This window comes from Bufo bufo, chromosome 2, assembly GCF_905171765.1.
Source record: "Bufo bufo chromosome 2, aBufBuf1.1, whole genome shotgun sequence".
Taxonomy (NCBI): Eukaryota; Metazoa; Chordata; class Amphibia; order Anura; family Bufonidae; genus Bufo; species Bufo bufo.
Window position 1 is genome coordinate 731,040,786 of NC_053390.1, and position 21,581 is coordinate 731,062,366.

The 21,581-nt window shown below is 42.0% G+C and overlaps 1 protein-coding gene across 1 annotated transcript in view; it reads left to right on the forward strand.

The window, feature by feature from the left end:
* CORIN (corin, serine peptidase) overlaps positions 1 to 21,581 on the forward strand; it is a 498,512-nt gene that overhangs the window by 243,858 nt on the left and 233,073 nt on the right. Inside the window, exon 4 of the mRNA XM_040418907.1 lies at positions 304 to 514. Coding sequence (XP_040274841.1) covers positions 304 to 514 — 211 coding nt within the window. The remainder of the gene's footprint in view (positions 1 to 303; positions 515 to 21,581) is intronic.

Genomic DNA, 21,581 nt, shown 5'->3' on the forward strand with positions numbered 1-21,581 from the left:
TAGAATCAGCAGCTCGGCCATCATGCCAGAACATAAATGACCATGTGTTTTAGTATATTATTTTCCAACAGTATGCAATGCCTAACAATCAGAAAGCAGCTTTAGTTAATTAGGATATATTCACATGGACACTAACTGGATGGGTCTGTCCACCTGCCGTTTGCAGACACTTGATGCCATGACATCTAATAACCCATTACAGTTTTGGCTTGTACCGTAGTTAATTTCAGCGCAATAACACATGGACTGCATGGTGGTAATATTTTTTTCTGTGTTAATGTAATAATTGGCTTTGTATTACAGATGCCTGTGTAAACATCACCCACAGCCAATGCCAACTGCTGCCATACAACCACACTTTGCCGAAGTCTGTGTATTCCTTTGTCAAGAGCATAGATATGGAGATGTTCCTAAAGTTCTTCAGCTATCTCAGCCGCCTCAGCTGCTATCAACCTATCATGTTGTTCGGCTGTAGTTTGGCTCTTCCTGAATGCGTCAGTAATGGTGATGACAGGTATTTGGAAAGTGAAATCCTCAATTATTATGATGATCACTCTTGGTGGAGGACACAAAATCTAATGTGAACAAAAGTATTTGTGTACTAAGCAGATATACCTGGCAAAACATTGGTCATGGTGCATGAGATAAAATAAGCTGCAAGAAGTATTGGAATTAATCACCAGTAACAATAAACTGGTTATTAACTAAGAAGACCTGTGGTCATAATAAAAAATGTGATAGTCAAATACAGCGAAACCTCTTTGAGACAATCACCCAAGATTGCAATAAAAAAGTTGTCTTCCATAGGGTGGGTTGCCAATCTACATAACATATGGTACAGCTGAAAAAGTCCCAAGAAATCTGGTCCTCTCAAAGAAGTGGCCTTTTGGAGAGGTTTCACTGTATGTGAAACTGATACATTGCCTTTGACCATTGCTTGTGTACAAGGCCATGCAACATCACATCTTTTATGTGGCCAACTGGATGTCGGCATCAAATGCTGACAATAAAGGAAATGAGCAGCTGCACAATGTAAGCTTTGAGCGATCATTTCTGCGATTCTTCACCCTGACAATTGTCCAGCATACACGCTCCTTTACATGAGGATCAGTTGACTTGCTATATCATCAATTGTAGCTCATTATCTGCCCATGTAAAAAGACCCTTATGATTTACCATTTTTATTGTATAGAAATTTTATCAATAACTTTTTAGGTTCTTCATTGAACAACCTACATAATACCTACAACAAATGTTTATGGGCCCTGCATATATCATTCCACTAATTCCATTAAGGCTAGTTTCAGACTAGCTGCAAGGAACTCCGGCAGGCTGTTCCGGCGGGTGAACAGCCTGTCAGATCTGAGCTGCCGCTAGTGCACGCGTGCCCTGGACTACCGCTTCGGCCCCATTGACTATAATGGGGGCGGGCTGGAGCTCTGGTGGCAGCACGGCAAACATGCCGAGAGGCGTCCGGAATCAAAGTATGGCATGTTTGACGTGCTGACGCCGGAACACATCCCATGCTTCCAAGTGGTACCCTGGAACCGAACCTGAGTTCGGGAAATGTTTTTTTACAGTAAAAATTTATCTAAGAAGTTATTACACAAAGTCACGCGAGACTTTGCGAAGTAATAACTTCTGCTCATCTAAGCCAATACATTCTAATACTGTACAGAGCGCTCGCTCTGTACAGTATTGGACCAAAGTTTCATGCGAATCGTTTTCGGATGTTTCATCCAAAGTTGATTTGCTCATCCCTATTTATGACCTATACTGAAGAAGTGATCGGAACTCGGTGCCTGCTCAAATCATTGAGCAGGCACCTAGGCTAAATGCGCGGGGGGGACCCGTGACCCCCCCATGTCGGCGATCGCGGCAAACCGCAGGTCAATTCAGACCTGCGGTTTGCTGCGATTTCTGCAGTTTCTGGTCCCCGCGGTCCCTGACCGCGGGGATCAGAAACTTTATATGCCTAAAATAACGTTTTATTCACCCCCCCCCTGCACCCCCGAATGATTTTATGGTGGCGGGAGGTGCAGGGGGAGGGTTGCGGTCGGTGGGGGCGGTGCGGGAGGCGGGCGGTGCGGCAGGCGGGATCGCGATCCCCAGCCCGCCTCCCCTTGTATAATCGTTGGTTTCTAGTGGGTATACCAGGGTGCCAGCACATTGCTGGCACCCTAGTATAAACGGCTGACATCTGCGATGCGATGTCAGCCGTTTAACCCTTTCCATACAGCGGTCTGTACGGACCGCTGTATGGAAAAGGTTAACAGCGCAGGGAGCTCCCTCCCTCTCCCATCGGGGGGCTGCAGTGCCTTTGCAGCCCCCCGATGGGGAGGGAGAGAGCCCCCAGACAGCCCCCCGACAGATCCCCTCCTTACCCTTCCCCGTCTGCGCAGTTCTGACCAGTACTGAGCAGACGGGGAAGGTTCCCATGGCAACAGGACGCCTCTCAGGCATCCTGCTGTCCATGGTGCTGAACAGATCTGTGCTAAAAGGCATAGATCTGTTCAGAGAAGTGTAAAATACAGTGCAGTACAATATATATTGTACTGTACTGTATTATACAGACATCAGACCCACTGGATCTTCAAGAACCAAGTGGGTCTGGGTCAAAAAAAAGTGAATAAAAGTGAAAGAAAAAGTAAAAATCAAAAAACACATTTATCACTGATTAAAAATGAAAAAAATAAAATTCCCTACACATGTTTGGTATCGCCGCGTCCGTAACGACCTGATCTATAAAACGATTATGTTACTTTACCCGAACGGTGAACGCCATAAAAATAAAAAATAAAAAACTATGATGAAATTGAAATTTTGCCCACCTTACTCCCAAAAAAGGTAATAAAAGTGATCAAAAAAGTCGCATGTACGCCAAAATTGTAACAATCAAACCGTCATCTCATCCCGCAAAAATCATACCCTACCCAAGATAATCGCCCAAAAACTGAAAAAACTATGGCTCTTAGACTATGGAAACACTAAAACATGATTTTTTTTGTTTCAAAAATGAAATCATTGTGTAAAACTTACATAAATAAAAAAAAGTATACATATTAGGTATCGCCGTGTCCGTATCGACCGGCTCTATAAAAATATCACATGATCTAACCCCTCAGATGACCACCGTAAATAAATAAAAATAAAAACGGTGTAAAAAAAACCATTTTTTGTCATCTTACGTCACAAAAAGTGTAATAGCAAGCAATCAAAAAGTCATATGCACCCCAAAATAGATGCCAATCAAACCGTCATCTCATCCCGCAAAAAATGAGACCCTACTTAAGATAATCGCCAAAAAACTGAAAAAACTATGGCTCTTAGACTATGGAGACACTAAAACATTTTTTTTGTTTTAAAAATGAAATCATTGTGTAAAACTTACATAAATAAAAAAAATTGTATACATATTAGGTATCGCCGCGTCCGTGACAACCTGCTCTAAGAAATTACCACATGATCTAACCTGTCAGATGAATGTTGTAAATAACAAAAAAAAAAACGGTGCCAAAAAAGCTATTTCTTGTTACCTTGCCGCACAAAAAGTGTAATATAGAGCAACCAAAAATCATATGTACCCTAAACTAGTACCAACAAAACTGCCAACCTATCCCGTAGTTTATAAAATGGGGTCACTTTTTTGGAGTTTCTACTCTAGGGGTGCATCAGGGGGGCTTCAAATGGGACATGGTGTAAAAAAAAACTGTCCAGCAAAACCTGCCTTCCAAAAACCGTATGGTATTCCTTTCCTTCTGTGCCCTGCCGTGTGCCCGTACAGCTGTTTACGACCACATATGGGGTGTTTCTGTAAACTACAGAATTAGGGCCATAAATAATGAGTTTTGTTTGGCTGTTAACCCTTGCTTTGTAACTGGAAAAAAAATATTAAAATGGAAAATCTGCCAAAAAAGTGAAATTTTGAAATTGTATCTCTATTTTCCATTAAATCTTGTGCAACATTAAAGTTTGTAAAATCAGTTTTGAATACCTTGAGGGGTGTAGTTTCTTAGATGGGGTCACTTTTATGGAGTTTATAATCTAGGGGTGCATCAGGGGGCTTCAAATGGGACATGGTGCCAAAAAAACAGTCCAGCAAAATCAGCCCTCCAAAAACCAAACGCCGCACCTTTCACTCTACGCCCCGCTGTGTGCCAGTACAGTAGTTTACGGCCACATATGGGGTGTTTATGTAAACAGCAGAGTCAGGGCAATAAAGATACAGTCTTTTTTGGCTGTTAACCCTTGCTTTGTTAGTGGAAAAAATGGGTTAAAATGGAAAATTAGGCAAAAAAATGAAATTCTCAAATTTCATCGCCATTTGTCAATAACTCTTGTGCAACACCTAAAGGGTTAACGACGTATGTAAAATCAGTTTTGAATACCTTGAGGGGTGTAGTTTCTTAGATGGGGTCACTTTTAGGGAGTTTCTCCTCTAGGGGTGCATCAGGGGGGCTTCAAATGGGACATGGTGTAAATAAACCAGTCCATAAAAATCAGCCTTCCAAAAACCAAACGGCGCACCTTTCACTCTACGCCCCGCTGTGTGGCCGTACAGTAGTTTACGGCCACATATTGGGTGTTTCTGTAAACGGCAGAGTCAGGGCAATAAAGATACAGTCTTGTTTGGCTGTTAACCCTTGGTTTGTTAGTGGAAAAAATGGGTTAAAATGAAAAATTAGAAAAAAAAATGAAATTCTCAAATTTCCTCCCCATTTGCCAATAACTCTTGTGCAACACCTAAAGGGTTAACAACGTATGCAAAATCAGTTTTGAATACCTTGAGGGGTGTAGTTTCTTAGATGGGGTCATTTTTGGGTGGTTTCTATTATGTAAGCCTCGCAAAGTGACTTGAGACCTGAACTGGTCCCTAAAAATAGAGTTTTTGTAAATTTCTGAAAAATTTCAAGATTTGCTTCTAAACTTCTAAGCCTTATAACATCCCCAAAAAATAAAATATCATTCCCAAAACAATTCAAACATGAAGTAGACATATGGGGAATGTAAAGTCATCACAATTTTTGGGGGTATTACTATGTATTACAGAAGTAGAGAAACTGAAACTTTGAAATTTGCAAATTTTTCCAAATTTTTGTTAAATTAGGTATTTTTTGGTGCAAAAAAAATAATTTTTTTGACTTCATTTTACCAGTGTCATGAAGTACAATATGAGACGAAAAAACAATCTCAGAACGGCCTGGATAAGTCAAAGCGTTTTAAAGTTATCAGCACTTAAAGGGACTCTGGTCAGATTTGCAAAAAATGGCCTGGTCCTAAGGTGTAAAAAGGCTGTGTCCTTAAGGGGTTAAGGAGATGTCAGATAAAGAAGCAGACAGATGATGATGACACTCAAGCAGATGGATGAAGATAAGAAAGATGAACAGACAACAGCTGACCCTAACTAACTGTACTCTGAGTCTTTCCCTGTATCTGTCTCTGAACACTGCCCCTAACACCACACCACACTGGCCCTCAGTGTCCGTAAATATCTTCTTATTGATACCCTAATCTGCAATATTGTCCCTAACACAGCGATTAGAGCGCACTAACACCCAGAGACAAGAAAACCAATGTAATATACAATAAAGATTGAACTTGCCAATGCGACGCAGTGCTGCTCAATACATACTAGACCAGTGGTTCTCAACCTTTCTAAAGCCGTGACCCCTTAATACAGTTCCTCATGTTGTGGTGACCCCCAACCATTACATTTTTTTCCTTGCTACGTCATAACTAATTTTGCTACTGTTATGAATTGTAATGTAAATAGATATGCAGGATGTATTTTTATTGCTACAAATTGAACATAATTAAAGCAGAGTAATTAATCACAAAGACATCCACAGATCCCCCCTAAACAGTGCCATCCACAGATCCCCCCTAAACAGTGCCATCCACAGATCTCCCCCCTAAACAGTGCCATCCACAGATCCCTCCTCCCCTAAACAGTGCCATCCACAGATCCCCCCCTCCCCTAAACAGTGCCATCCACAGATCTCCCCCCTAAACAGTGCCATCCACAGATCCCCCCTAAACAGTGCCATCCACAGATCCCCCCTCCCCTAAACAGTGCCATCCACAGATCCCCCCTCCCCTAAACAGTGCCATCCACAGATCTCCCCCCTAAACAGTGCCATCCACAGATCCCCCTAAACAGTGCCATCCACAGATCCCCCCCAAACAGTGCCATCCACAGACCTCCCCGCTAAACAGTGCCATCCACAGATCCCCCCTAAACAGTGCCATCCACAGATCCCCCCTAAACAGTGCCATCCACAGATCCCCCCTAAACAGTGCCATCCACAGATCCCCCCTAAACAGTGCCATCCACAGATCCCCCCTCCCCTAAACAGTGCCATGATGGCACTGTTTAGGGGAGGGGGGATCTGTGGATGGCACTGTTTAGGCGAGGGGGGATCTGTGGATGGCACTGTTTAGGGGGGATCTGTGGATGGCACTGTTTAGGGGGGAGATCTGTGGATGGCACTGTTTAGGCGAGGGGGGATCTGTGGATGGCACTGTAGGCGGATCTGTGGATGGCACTGCCATCCACAGATCCCCCTACAGTGTCATCCACAGATCTCCTTCCCCGACGCTCACAGCAGTATATTTATAAACTAATCAGTAACTACTTTAACTTTAATCATTGCTCATTGCTGAGCTCTTTATTTGGATTATAATTTATTTGGATATGGGATATCTTACTTTGTCTTAGCTCCGGTAATAGCAGGCAGTGCGGGGGGCGGCACTCACTCACTGACGTCACGCGCCTGCGCCGCCTAGTGGGAGGAGAAAAGTTAAAGTAGTTACTGATTAGTTTATAAATATACTGCTGTGAGCGGCGTGGCCCTGTATATTGTAACCCCCAGGCAAGCGTCCCTGTTACCATGGGAACGCCTGGGGGTTACAATATACCATCGAATTTGAGTTTTTACGATCTCACTGAGCTCGTAAAACTCATATCCGATGGTATATTCTAACCCCCAGGCAAGCGTCCCCGTCACCATGGGAACGCCTGGGGGTTAGAATATAGAGGAAATAGAAGAAATGCTCCAGCACCACGATGGATAATGTGATAATCCCGGTCTTTATTGTCACCAAAATTCAGGTAAATACAGCAGTCCAAAAAACACTGGTGCCCACCGGTTCCAAAGATCTACGCGTTTCGAACTGTCGTGATCCTAAGTGTCCCATATGTTCCCAGCTAAAATACTATCCACCTCCATCATCTCCGCCCAGTCAGGGAGGGGTATAGTGGACTAGGGCGGGTAGCAAAATCAGCCAGGTCCATATGAGACACCTGTGCAAGCCCCATCACAAGTTACATAGTTTTAATCCCCATAGTGCTGCGTACAAAAAATTGTAAAATACATAGAAAAAATAAACATAAATCTTCAAATGTACATATATAACTCACATAAAATCCTTTATAATCTAACTCCCCAAAGGCAGTCACGGCAGTGCTCTTATTTCATACAGATTGTATTGTACATATAACAGTAAACATGATGAGAGAACTAATGGAAGATGAGAGGAATAATAAAGATCCAAATAACGGAGCAAATTTCATATATTCATATGCTTCTTGATTGCATCGTATTTTCTTGTGATTCCATATGTCCATGTGTTAGTTTCATCATTCATCTGGTGTGTCAGTGTAGAATAATTGCATATCCCCATCACATTTGAAAATCGCATGGTGTGAAGTGGGACTAAAGTACATGCTGAAAAAACCCATCGGACAAGATGTATTCAGTAGTCAATCACATAACATAGCCACAATATACCATACACACAAAAGCAATTTGATCGGCAGACATGTTATAAGCAATGGTCAGTGATTGCTATTGAGCATGTTACTTTAAGGATACAATTAGACTTCGCACACCGGATATTCCCAGAACCAGGGTCTGTGTATTCTCAGTTACCTATTTCTCCTGTTTGAATTTAGATATATATAAATCTTCTTAGTGCGGCAGTAAAATTAATCCAAAAAAGATTCATGATCACAAACAACTGACCGGTATTGTTAATGTATATATGGCATATGAATCATTATATATTTATCCATACCATTCACAAATACTGACATAAAAATTATTGTAGCATATAGACCATTGTACATTTGTCCAAACTGTTCACATACATTGGAGATCCATATATGAAATACAATATATACCATATTCCTCATCTCATCATGTTACTGTTAGAAAGTGGACAAAAATTATTTAGATTATATAAAGCTTAAGCGGCAGTGTGAATGCTTTAAAGCGCATATGCGTTTATAGTGTGCTACATATCACTCACATGCCCCAGGGATCAGCATGCGGTATACAAATGTTCCACAGTCATCATCCCTGTATTCCAATATGAAAGGGTAGACAAAATCTATACCCTACACACTGTAACTGGTGAATGTAAGCACCATATATCGCACATGCGCTTTCAACTCAGACATTGATGTCTCCTAATTGTTAGGAGCATGCCAGCGGGGAAAAGAAAAAAAAAAGGAAAACTAAGTAATAAAAATAAACATATGTTATATGTTAATGATAAAAACATATAGCGGAACCAAAGTAGTGCTGCAGGTCAGTCTCAATATAAATACATCAGTTCCTTTTTGAGATTGAGCCCCAAAGGATGTCTAGTACTTAATCTCCAGATCCAGAAGGCTTCTCTGAGAAGAATTTTTTGCTTTAAATTCCCACCCCTCTTTGGCAATGTAACACGCTCAAAAGCAAACGTACTAAAAGTATCCACATTACGTCCATGCACATTTATGAAATGGTTGGCTGCATTCGAGACTCCTGTTGCAGATGGATTGCAAATATAGTTTAGATGTTCTCGCAATCTATCTTTGAATTTTCTACTTGTGCAGCCAACGTATATTAAATCACATAGTGTGCATGTAATAATGTAGATAACTCCGGTTGTACTACAATTAATGTAGCTCCTGATGGGGAAGCTCTCAGACTTCACTGGTTACTTGAACCAGAACCAGTATAATCTGAGATTCACCTGTTCTCATAATTCTGAAAATATCAACTTTTTGGATTTGAAACTGACTGGGAAACCAGGCCAGATAGTGTTGACTGAGACGTACCGCAAGGAGATATCTGTCAATACTATTCTAAAGGCAAACAGTCACCACCCATTACACACAATAAAAAGTATCCCAGTCGGTGAATTCATAAGAGCAAAAAGAAATTGCAGTACAGATGTAGCTTTTCATGGGGAATGTGCAAATATCTGGGGACGCCTCAAAAAGCGAGGTTATCCACAATGGATGCTACATAGGGGCTTTAAAATAGCCAAAAATAAATTTAGATTAAATCTGCTGGGGCTTAAAACCAATGCCAAAATAAGATCACCAACCAAAAATAATTATCTCCGAAATAATAGGAAAGATATTGGTTTTAATAATAAATATATTGTATCAGAAAAGGCTCAAACCAACAAGCCGATACCAACATTGGTTTTGACTTATAGTAGACAATTTCCAGAAATCAAGAAGATCATCCAAAAATGTATCCCCATTTTATATGAGGATGAGATCTTGAGAGAAGTCCTACAAGATGGATGCCGTGTAGTATCAAGGAGACCTAATACTCTAGGCAGGACACTCTCACCCTCTATGTATAGTCCAATTCATGCCAATGATCCACCTACGTGGCTAAAATACACGGGTTTCTCGAAATGTGGGGGCCCCAGATGTAAAACATGCAATTTTACTAAAAATACTAAAGAATTTTTCAATTCATCTCACTCAGAGAGCTTCCCCATCAGGAGCTACATTAATTGTAGTACAACCGGAGTTATCTACATTATTACATGCACACTATGTGATTTAATATACGTTGGCTGCACAAGTAGAAAATTCAAAGATAGATTGCGAGAACATCTAAACTATATTTGCAATTCATCTGTAACAGGAGTCTCGAATGCAGCCAACCATTTCATAAATGTGCATGGACGTAATGTGGATACTTTTAGTACGTTTGCTTTTGAGCGTGTTACATTGCCAAAGAGGGGTGGGAATTTAAAGCAAAAAATTCTTCTCAGAGAAGCCTTCTGGATCTGGAGATTAAGTACTAGACATCCTTTGGGGCTCAATCTCAAAAAGGAACTGATGTATTTATATTGAGACTGACCTGCAGCACTACTTTGGTTCCGCTATATGTTTTTATCATTAACATATAACATATGTTTATTTTTATTACTTAGTTTTCCTTTTTTTTTCTTTTCCCCGCTGGCATGCTCCTAACAATTAGGAGACATCAATGTCTGAGTTGAAAGCGCATGTGCGATATATGGTGCTTACATTCACCAGTTACAGTGTGTAGGGTATAGATTTTGTCTACCCTTTCATATTGGAATACAGGGATGATGACTGTGGAACATTTGTATACCGCATGCTGATCCCTGGGGCATGTGAGTGATATGTAGCACACTATAAACGCATATGCGCTTTAAAGCATTCACACTGCCGCTTAAGCTTTATATAATCTAAATAATTTTTGTCCACTTTCTAACAGTAACATGATGAGATGAGGAATATGGTATATATTGTATTTCATATATGGATCTCCAATGTATGTGAACAGTTTGGACAAATGTACAATGGTCTATATGCTACAATAATTTTTATGTCAGTATTTGTGAATGGTATGGATAAATATATAATGATTCATATGCCATATATACATTAACAATACCGGTCAGTTGTTTGTGATCATGAATCTTTTTTGGATTAATTTTACTGCCGCACTAAGAAGATTTATATATATCTAAATTCAAACAGGAGAAATAGGTAACTGAGAATACACAGACCCTGATTCTGGGAATATCCGGTGTGCGAAGTCTAATTGTATCCTTAAAGTAACATGCTCAATAGCAATCACTGACCATTGCTTATAACATGTCTGCCGATCAAATTGCTTTTGTGTGTATGGTATATTGTGGCTATGTTATGTGATTGACTACTGAATACATCTTCTCCGATGGGTTTTTTCAGCATGTACTTTAGTCCCACTTCACACCATGCGATTTTTAAATGTGATGGGGATATGCAATTATTCTACACTGACACACCAGATGAATGATGAAACTAACACATGGACATATGGAATCACAAGAAAATACGATGCAATCAAGAAGCATATGAATATATGAAATTTGCTCCGTTATTTGGATCTTTATTATTCCTCTCATCTTCCATTAGTTCTCTCATCATGTTTACTGTTATATGTACAATACAATCTGTATGAAATAAGAGCACTGCCGTGACTGCCTTTGGGGAGTTAGATTATAAAGGATTTTATGTGAGTTATATATGTACATTTGAAGATTTATGTTTATTTTTTCTATGTATTTTACAATTTTTTGTACGCAGCACTATGGGGATTAAAACTATGTAACTTGTGATGGGGCTTGCACAGGTGTCTCATATGGACCTGGCTGATTTTTCTACCCGCCCTAGTCCACTATACCCCTCCCTGACTGGGCGGAGATGATGGAGGTGGATAGTATTTTAGCTGGGAACATATGAGACACTTAGGATCATGACTAAGAAAACGACAGTTCGAAACGCGTAGATCTTTGGAACCGGTGGGCACCAGTGTTTTTTTGACTGCTGTATTTACCTGAATTTTGGTGACAATAAAGACCGGGATTATCACATTATCCATCGTGGTGCTGGAGCATTTCTTCTATTTCCTTTATCTTCAATCAGGACTGGCTTGAGTCCGCTCCATGCACCGCTGTGCAGGACGTTGAGGTGAGCTGGCTGTAACCCTTTCCATGCTATATTATTCGGGTTAGAATATACCATCGGATCTTCTGAGTTACTCAGCCGCAAAACAAGCACCGGCTCTGCTTGGCCCCGGGCCAGCTCGGGGCCCCAACCAGCTCGGGGCCCCAAGCAATTGCTTGTTTTGCCTGTCTGTTAGCGACGGGCCTGGACCCACAATAGGAAGCCTCAGGCGACCCCCCGGAAAGGGCCGATCGACCCCCAAAGGGGTCGCGACCCCTAGGTTGAGAACCGCTGTACTAGACGGTTCCACATATAATGGAGCACTTGAAGACCTTGCAAGCTTCAGAAGTAAAGTCCAGGTAAAGTGAAATATGAATTTGATGATTTGATGTACAGTACATATATCAATAGGTTGTGTATTAAAACTCAGCCTATTGCTACTGTACATCAACTCATCAAATTCATATTCATGTAGTACCAGTAAAAAGAAAGAAAGAATTTTATCTTGAAAGTGCTAGATTTCACTTTATATTGGACAAGAAAACCAAACTGAGCTGTACTAGAATGAAAGCAAGACAGATACAAGCAGAAAGGACTTAAAGAACATGAAAACTAAAAGATTCAGAAACATAAGAATAATCACAAAAACAAAGCTACTGTATACAAACAAGGTGCAGCGAGACATGGAACTACAGTAATGTCCATATATATTTGGACAGAGACAACATTTGTCTAATTTTTGTTCTGTACATTACCACAATGGATTTTGAACAAAACAATTCAGATGCAGTTGAAGTTCAGACTTTCAGCTTTAATTAAGTGGGTTGAACAAAATGATTGCATAAAAATGTGAAGAACTAAAACATTTTTTAAACTCAATCCCTTCATTTCAGGAGCTCAAAAGTAATTGGACAAATTAAATAAATGTAAATAAAATGTTAATTTCTAATACTTGGTTGAAAACCATTTGTTGGCAATGACTGCCTGAAGTCTTGAACTCATGGACATCACGCTGTGTTTCCTCCTTTTTAATGCTCTGCCAGGCCTTTACTGCAGCGGTTTTCAGTTGCTGTTTGTTTGTGGGCCTTTCTGTCTGAAGTTTAGTCTTTAACAAGTGAAATGCATGCTCTATTGGGTTCAGATCAGGTGACTGACATGGCCATTCAAGAATATTCCACTTCTTTGCTTTAATAAACTCCTGGGTTGCTTTGGCTTTATGTTTTGGGTCATTGTCCATGTTTTTAAAAGTCCAAATGATGGAGGCAGGCAAGGCACAAGACTGTGCTACCACAACATTTCGGGGGCATTCCCATTCTTCAGGACTGTGTGGGAAGTATACAAGAGAACTTCCTGAGCTTCTCTACTGCCTAAACCAGCTATATATTAGAATTTCTTTTTTAATACCGTTCTCCAGATAGGTCATCAGAAGGGTTGAGCGAACACCTGGAAGTTCGGGTTCGCCGGTTTCGGCCGAACTTCGGCTCAAAGTTTGGGTTCGGGACTCGAACTTTACCCGAACTTGAACCCCATTGAAGTCAATGGGGACCCTAACTTTGGGGCACTAAAATACCTGTAAAATAGATAAAGTAAGGGCTAGAGGGCTGCAAAAGTAGGACAGTTGCCCTGCAAACAAATGTGGATAGGGAAATTACTTAAAATAACATAGAATAGAAAAAAATATAAAATTATAAATTTGAGCTAGGAGGCGGAGGTCAAAGTGGAGTAGGAGGTTGAGGAGGCGGTGGACGTGGCGATGGAGGAGGAAGCCAACACTGTTTTGTTTTGTTTTTTATAAATTTGGGAAGACCCCAAAACATTGCGAACTAGAAAATAGAATGCAAAGAGAAAGCGCGCTAGAGTCTAACAATAGCTGGGTGTGGCTGGTATACTTGTCTACTCAGCACAAGGTACGGACAAGTCCTGTGGGATCCAGCACAGAAGAACAAGAAACACCGCACATGGAAGCCACACCTCTAAAAAATGTATAATTTATTAAGGACACACAAAGTCATAGACATCTAAAATCAATCGTATACAATTGACAAACCCATGTGTGGACTATAGATCTGTCCACCACACAAACCTACTACCATCGCAAATAATTTATAGACACTGCCAGAGTAACAACATTATGCAAATAAGGCAAACAAAAAATACCAATACTCACTTAATATCAGGGCAGGCAGGCAGGCATGATGTGTAGGTAAGGCAATTTCCCCACGTTTATCGCCAGTAAGATCTGGCTTCCTCAGGGGTCCATGTTCTGAGACCTAAGAGTCCCATATATATGTATATGCAGTAAATGATTGCAGTTGTACAAAAACAATTAAGAAAAGGAGGGGGGAGTTCCACCTTGTGGGTACATCGCATATGAGTTGGTGAGCGGAAAGGCCGAAGTTAAGCTGCAGCGCAGGCAGGTGAGCAGCAGCAGGGTGAGAGCGCAGAAAGCGCACACAGACTGCCCGCACTTTCTGCAGCAGCTCTGACATATCGGGGTAACTTTTCAGGAACCTCTGCACCACCAAATTCAGCACATGCGCCAGGCAAGGGATGTGCGTCAAACCGGCTAGGCCCAGAGCTGCTACGAGATTTCGCCCGTTATCGCACACCACCAGGCCAGGCTTGAGGCTCAGTGGCACCAACCACTCATCTGTTTGTTGTTCCATGCCCGTCCGCAGCTCCTGCGTGGTGTGGGTTTTTTCCCCCAAACAGATGAGTTTCAAAACAGTCTGCTGTTGTTTCCCCCTGGCTGTGCTGAAGTTGGTGGTCACGATGTTACGCTGACAGGATGAGGAGAAGGTAGAGGAGGAAGTGGAGTAGGAGGAGGAGGCAACAGGAGGAGGCAACAGGAGGCAAAGAGAAACGTCCTGCAATCCACGGTGGTGGAAGGACATGTGCCAAACTTCTATCCGCCTCAGGCCCAGCTGCCACTGCATTTACCCAGTGTGCAGTTAGGGAGATATAATGTCCCTGCCCGTGCTTACTGGTCCACGTATTGGTGGTTATGTGGACATTGCCACAGATGGGGTTGCGCAGTGCACACCTAATTTTGTCCGTCACTTGGTTGTGCAGGGAAGGGATGGCTCGCCTAGAAAAGTAGTGGCGGGTGGGAACCACGTACTGTGGGACAGCCACCACCATAAGGTTTTTAAAAGTCTCCGTCTCCACCAGACGGAATGACAGCATTTTAAAGGCCCGGAATTTTTAAATGCTGGCATTCAGGGCCAGGGATCGCGGGTGGGTACTTTCTCTCTAGTGCTTGGGAGATGGACAGCTGAACGCTTCCATGGGACAGTGTGGAGATGCTTGGTGATGGTGACAGAGGTGGTGGCGTTGCTGCCACATCCTCTGTTTGCTGGGTGGCAGGTGCCACTGTCACTCCAGAGGTGGATGAAGAGGCCGAGACTGCATCAGAAGAGGGAACAGGAGGAGCCCGAGATATTTTGTGGCTTTTGAGGTGTTTACTCCACTGCAGCTTGTGCTTTGCACTTAGATGCCTGGTCATGCAGGTGGTGCTCAGGTTTAGAACATTTATGCCTCGCTTCAGGCTCTGATTGCACAACATGCAAACCACTTCTTGTCATCAGCACATTGTCTGAAGAACTGCCACGCCAGGGAACTCCTTGGAGCTGGTTTTGGTGTGCTCAGTCCCTGGGTGCGGTGTGCAGTAGAAGGCGTACTGGCTAGGGGACGGCCACTCTGCTTTTGCACCCTGCTCCCTCTTTTGCTGTGTGGCTGGTGCTGTGTGACCACCACCTCTTCCTCCGAACTGCACACGTCACTCGCATGACCTTGATTCCATGTGGGGTCTAGAACCTCATCATCCTCCACATCATCTTCCACCCAATCCTCATCCCTGCCCTCCTTGCCTGTCTGCACACTGCAGAAAGCGGCTGCAATTGGTACCTGTGTTTCGTCATCATCAGAGACGTGGTGCGGTGGTCCTCCCATGTCCACATCCTGAAACATAAGTGGTTGGGCATTGGTGCACTCAATCTCTTCTGCTTCTGGGGCAGGGCTAGGTGGATGGCCCACAGAAACCCTGCCAGCAGAGTCATCAAAAAGCATAAGAGACTGCTCCATGACTTGGGGCTCAGACTGCTTGGCTGATTTGCAAAGGGGTGAGGTGAAAGACAGACGCCCATGGGCTGCAGATGCCAACTCTGATCTTTCAGCAGGGGGACCGGGTGGGAGACAATGTGACTCAACTGGAGGCACTGTCAGCCACCCAATCTACGATCACCTCTACTTGTTCTGACCTCACCATTCATACACCGGTTTTCGGGCCTACAAAATAATGCTGAACTTTTTGTCGTCTACGTGCACCTGACAAAGGTGTTCCATTTTGGCTTGTAGCTGACCACGTCCTCTCCCTGCAACAAGAGCTCCTCCAACACCAGCAGCACCATGACCAGGGCCATGTCCCTTATTTGATGCTCTCCTCATTCTTTGAGGTCACCCACCGAACTAACAGATATATTAACTATATCAATTTCACGTATGCAATAGGGGTGTACCTCACACAAAAATTGGGTATATTTCACCCACCGAACTAACAGATGGATTAACTGTATCAATTTCACTGTCAGGTATACAATGCAGGTGTACCTCACACACAAATTAGGTATATTTCACCCACCAAACTAACAGAGGGATTAACTGTATTTATTTCCCTGTCAGGTAGGCAGTGCAGGTGTACTTCACGCAATAAATGGGTATATGACATGCACCTAACTAACAGACAAAGTACAATGTTGCATTGCACCCACAGATTTATAATTATCTTTCTGTGTCAGGGGTGCAAAGATGGTGTATTCCACCCACAAAAAAAATCGCACTTAGGCCTCATGCACACGGCCGTATGTGTTTTGTGGTCCGCAAATTGTGGATCCGCAAAAAAATGGATGATGTCCGTATGGCATCTGTTTTTTTGGGCGGATCCGTTATTTTTGCGGATCTATTGTAATAATGCATATCCTTGTCCGCAAACTAGAAAAAAATAGGACATGCACAATTTTTTTGGCGGGGCAACGGAACGGACATACTGATGCGGACAGCACAAGGTGTTTTTTGCAGACCCATTGAAATGAATGGGTCCGCATCCTATCTGCAAAAAAAACGGAACGGACACGGAAACAAACAACGTTCGTGTGCATGTAGCCTAACCCTGTCCCTTACTTCAGCTGCTTGCTTTCTGTCCCTTCACTACTGAGAGCTGATGGGCGGTGCTACATGTGATCCAGCTTATATAGAGGCTGAGTCACATGATGCACCAGCCAATCACAGCCATGCCATTAGTAGGCATGGCTGTGATAGCTTCTAAGGGCACACAGCTTAAAAGCTTGTTGACTGGCTGCCCTGCAGCCTTTCAACAAGCTTTAGTAAATGCCCGAACACCGAACTCGAACCCAAACTTTTCCGGCAAAGTTCGGCTTCGGGTCCAGGTACCAAAAATCGTAAAGTTCGGCAGTTTGGGTTCGCTCAACACTAGTCATCAGTACCTGATCTTATGATCCAAAGCTCAGTTCGCCCAAGCCTAAATATGACATCACATGGCCTAGGACAAGCTGAGAGAAGGCTGTGGCACTACAGCCAGCGCTGGTGCCTTCTCAAATACCTGATTGGTGATGATGATCTATCCAGAGGATGGGTTAGTAAAAATATCTCGAAAAACTGGAGATTAGCCAATAATTATGTATTAAAAGAAGAATGTTCTCCTGAAGTACCATGGACTGATATAATCCAAGACAGTGCCACCTTTAGTCTCTGCAAATCAAAACTGATTATTTTTAAATTACTAATAAACTATGTGGAGCACAAGACAGTGTGTTTATGACAGAGTTAATGTCATGCAACATGACTTTTGTAACAATTCTTTCTTTGTAGATTGTCTCAACAGGTCATCTCAGTTTCATTTTGTGGTTGGTTGTTTGTAGACTCTTTATTGGATATGACCATTGGTGAAATTAATTTATTGCACAACTATATTATACAGATCTAGTAAAGTGTTTCCAGTTTATAAATATTTTTAGCAATTTCTTTGTTCTTCAAACTGAACACCAAACATAAAAGGGGTTTTTATTTATGCTCTGATGTTGTAATTGCTTTCTTATAACATTTTATAGTTATATTATTAATTATTTACTAAGACACTTACTACTTATTTAAGACATACAATTCTACCGTATTTTTCGCCCCAAAAGTAGGGGGGAAATGGCAGTGCGTCTTATGGGGCGAATGCTGCCATTTTTACATCGCTAACGCTGATACATTGTCGGGTGCGATGCTACACAGTGCAGCGATATATCAGCGGGGAGGGAGGAAGAACTGGAGGTCGGCAACTCGTGGTGGGGTCCGGTGCAGTCACTGTATTCTTACACCGGGCCCCGCCGATCACAGCAGTATACATATCTAAACAGTAATTCTTAATCACAACTTTAACTTTAAAGCAGCGCTATCCTTTTTACTACCTTACAATCAAGCTCCGGTAACAGGCAGAGCGGGCGGCGGCATAACATCACTGACTCGCGTCACGCGCCTGCCCCTCCCACTCTTTGAAAGAAGCAGGCGCGTGATGTGAGTGATTGACGTTACGCCGCCGCCCGCTCTGCCTGTTACCGGAGCTTGATTGTAAGGTAGTAAACAGGATAGCGCTGCTAAGTTACTCGAGGTTAAGGATTACTGTTTAGATATGTATACTGCTGTGAGCAGCGGGGACACTGTTATGGGGGGGGGGACTGTGGATGACACATATAGCTACCAGAAATAGCACACCACATGTCCTTGGTTTGTGTCTGGTATTGCAGGTCAGCTCCATTTAAATGAATTTAGCTAAGTTGCCTTATAGTGATGAGCGGCAGGGGCAATATTCGAATTCACGATATTTCGCAAATATTTGGTAGAATATTCGTCATATATTCGAGAATTCACGAATTCGAGATTATTTTCTTGATAGCGAAAAATCGGCAATGTAATATTCATGTAATGCGCTCGAAATACAGGCGTGGGTCACTATAGCTACATTTTTCAAGCTGCTAGAAGTTTCCTGAGAATGGAGAAAATGATTGGCACGGAAGCACATCACAATAGCTTTATATGCTGATAGAGTGCTCCAATATATTCACGATTACGAAATCGGCACCAATGATGCGAATATTTTGGCGCAATTCATGCAACTTCACATTTTAACAGGTCTGACTACATATTAGTGATAGGTGCACTAAGTATTGTTGTGAACTTGTGACATCACAGCACTATGTATGTATGTATGTATGGACAGTATGTATGTAGCATACATACATACATACATACAGCACTGTGTATTGTGGGGATTTGCTCTGGTAGACAGATTAGCGGACGCAGTATAGAGGCAAGGAACCAGGTTGTAAATAAAACTTCTGTGTTTTATTCACACTCAGCAAAATATAACAGTCTTGGTGCTTGTTCACACACAGCAAAAACAAAACAATGTTCACCTGGAATCCTAGGTGTCAGTTCACACCTGGCTGAATGCTCAGCCACAGAATAGTTCACTGGCAGGTGGCCTGCACGCCTGTTTGCAGTCTTCAGCCTAGAGGACTGCACAGCTTCACTGGCAGATGGAGGAAAATCCACACCACCTGATAGTGCTGACTGCTTTTATAAGCCTGCCAAGACCCAGCCTGGAACGTGGGGAGTATCCACCCACCCAGCACTTTGGCTACTCCTAGTAAGAGCCGTCCCAGATCAGCTTTACAGCCATACTAAACAGCTGAAGTGTCAGACTGCAATCTGCAATAATGACACTTCAGGAACAAAAAACTGCTCTTACCTCACCGGGGCCAGGAACCTTGGGGACACGTACCGACCATCAATGATGGCCCCTTGTTCCTTCCTATAGTATGTAGCATGTATGTATGGACAGCTGAACCTATCAGCTACACTATATCACTATCTAACCTACACTGACTATCTCCCACTATCTATCTGTAATATATATATATATATATATATATATATATATATATATAAGCTAACTAACTAATTAACTATCTAATGTAATGACACAGGAAAGCAGAGATCACAGCAATAACACTGCTGCCTCTCTCAGATCAGCAAAATACTGCATACAAGGGCTGCTGGGGAGGTTCTTATATAGTAAGGGGTAGGCAACTTTCCTATTGGTTGCTAGGGATGTTGCTAAGCTCAGACAAAGACATTGCAGCCTTCTCATTGGCCCACAAGCAAGAAGGGAGGTTACTGATGAAAACAAATCTAGAATATTCGAAATTACGAATATATATCACTATATTCTAAATATTCGCGAATTCTTGAAGTGCCGATATTCGCAAATAATATTCGCTATTCGAATATTCGAGCCTAACACTATTGCCTTACTATACATGAAAGTGTTTTTGAAAAAGGGTGGCATACTGTCATTTTGGAAGAAAGCAGCCATTTAGTTTTTTTTATCCGGATCAACTTCTCAGACATTAGATGCATGCTAATTTCTTCACGTGGCATTGTAAAGCCAATGGGCCTCCCCGATAGGAAGGTCAGACACTCCAATAGTTCATTTGTATCCATCTAAACAGCTTTTAACAGAGAAAGGGAACTGATGTGAAGCAGCCCTAAGGTCAATCAATAGAATCTAGGTGGATTACAGAAGTTCAAGACATCTTGTCTGCACTTGGTTATTTATGCTCATCATATAAACTGCTTGTACATTGATTTTGCTATTTTAACCAGTTCCCGACTGTAACGTGAATTCAAAAGATTTAAAAATGAATAAGCTTATGCAGGCTATGTGAATAAATATATTTACTAAGTGATTAAATATACGATAAAACAAACAAATCACATACTGAATAATAAAAAGTAAATAAACATCACGAGCCTAAATATGCAACATGCAATATGGGGTGGCACTCCAGTCGCCATGTCGTAGCACATGGACGACACTCCAGGGTGTACCAGAGATAGGTTAAATCAATACTTACATTCTATCTAGAATGAAGTCTTCAATGCCCTGGCTGAATGTGTGTCCGAGAGTTTCAACCTGTTAGCCCCTCCTCCAGTCTACAGCATGCATGGCTTTAAGATCATTCAGGAATGTGGGTCTTATCAGCACAATGGCGGATGGGTATTAGTTTACAAGGCACATCATTACACAGAATGGTAGTAATGAAAGGGAACAGAATTAAAGGGACAGAACCAATTAGTACTTAAAAAATACCCTTACAATACATCGACCGCACATAGACTATAAAGCTGTTTAACTCTGAACCCATTGAACACGTGGGACGCCGGACGATCCTTTAGCTTATACAGGGAAGCACCGCAATTGTAACACTCGCTACAGCAGAAGACACGGAGGTAAGAATAGTTAGTGCCGAATACCATGTGGCACGCCACGGATGGCATTTTACTCCGCTCCTGCATTGAATAGTGAGTAACAAATATCTACATTGCGCAACTGTATAATTTATCTAATATTGGTTACGGACATTCAAGTAAAAATGAACTGTATACTCAGGGACAGTGGGGTAGGAAAAAACTGGGAAATGAAAGAAAACCTAATATAACAGGCATAATAACAAGCTTGATACACTCTGATACCATTTGACATATACTTACCAACTACATCGTTGTTCAGTGTCTATAATAAGCATCAAATCTAATACCTATAGTATCACAATCATACCTCTATAACATTATGGACAATAAGCAGTCATTTGAACAACAAGGACTGTATGAATATCACAATTAATTGCATAAAAAACTGCACCTAGTGATTCTGTGATACTTTAGTGCCATAATATATGTGGTATATATGATACAATACAGT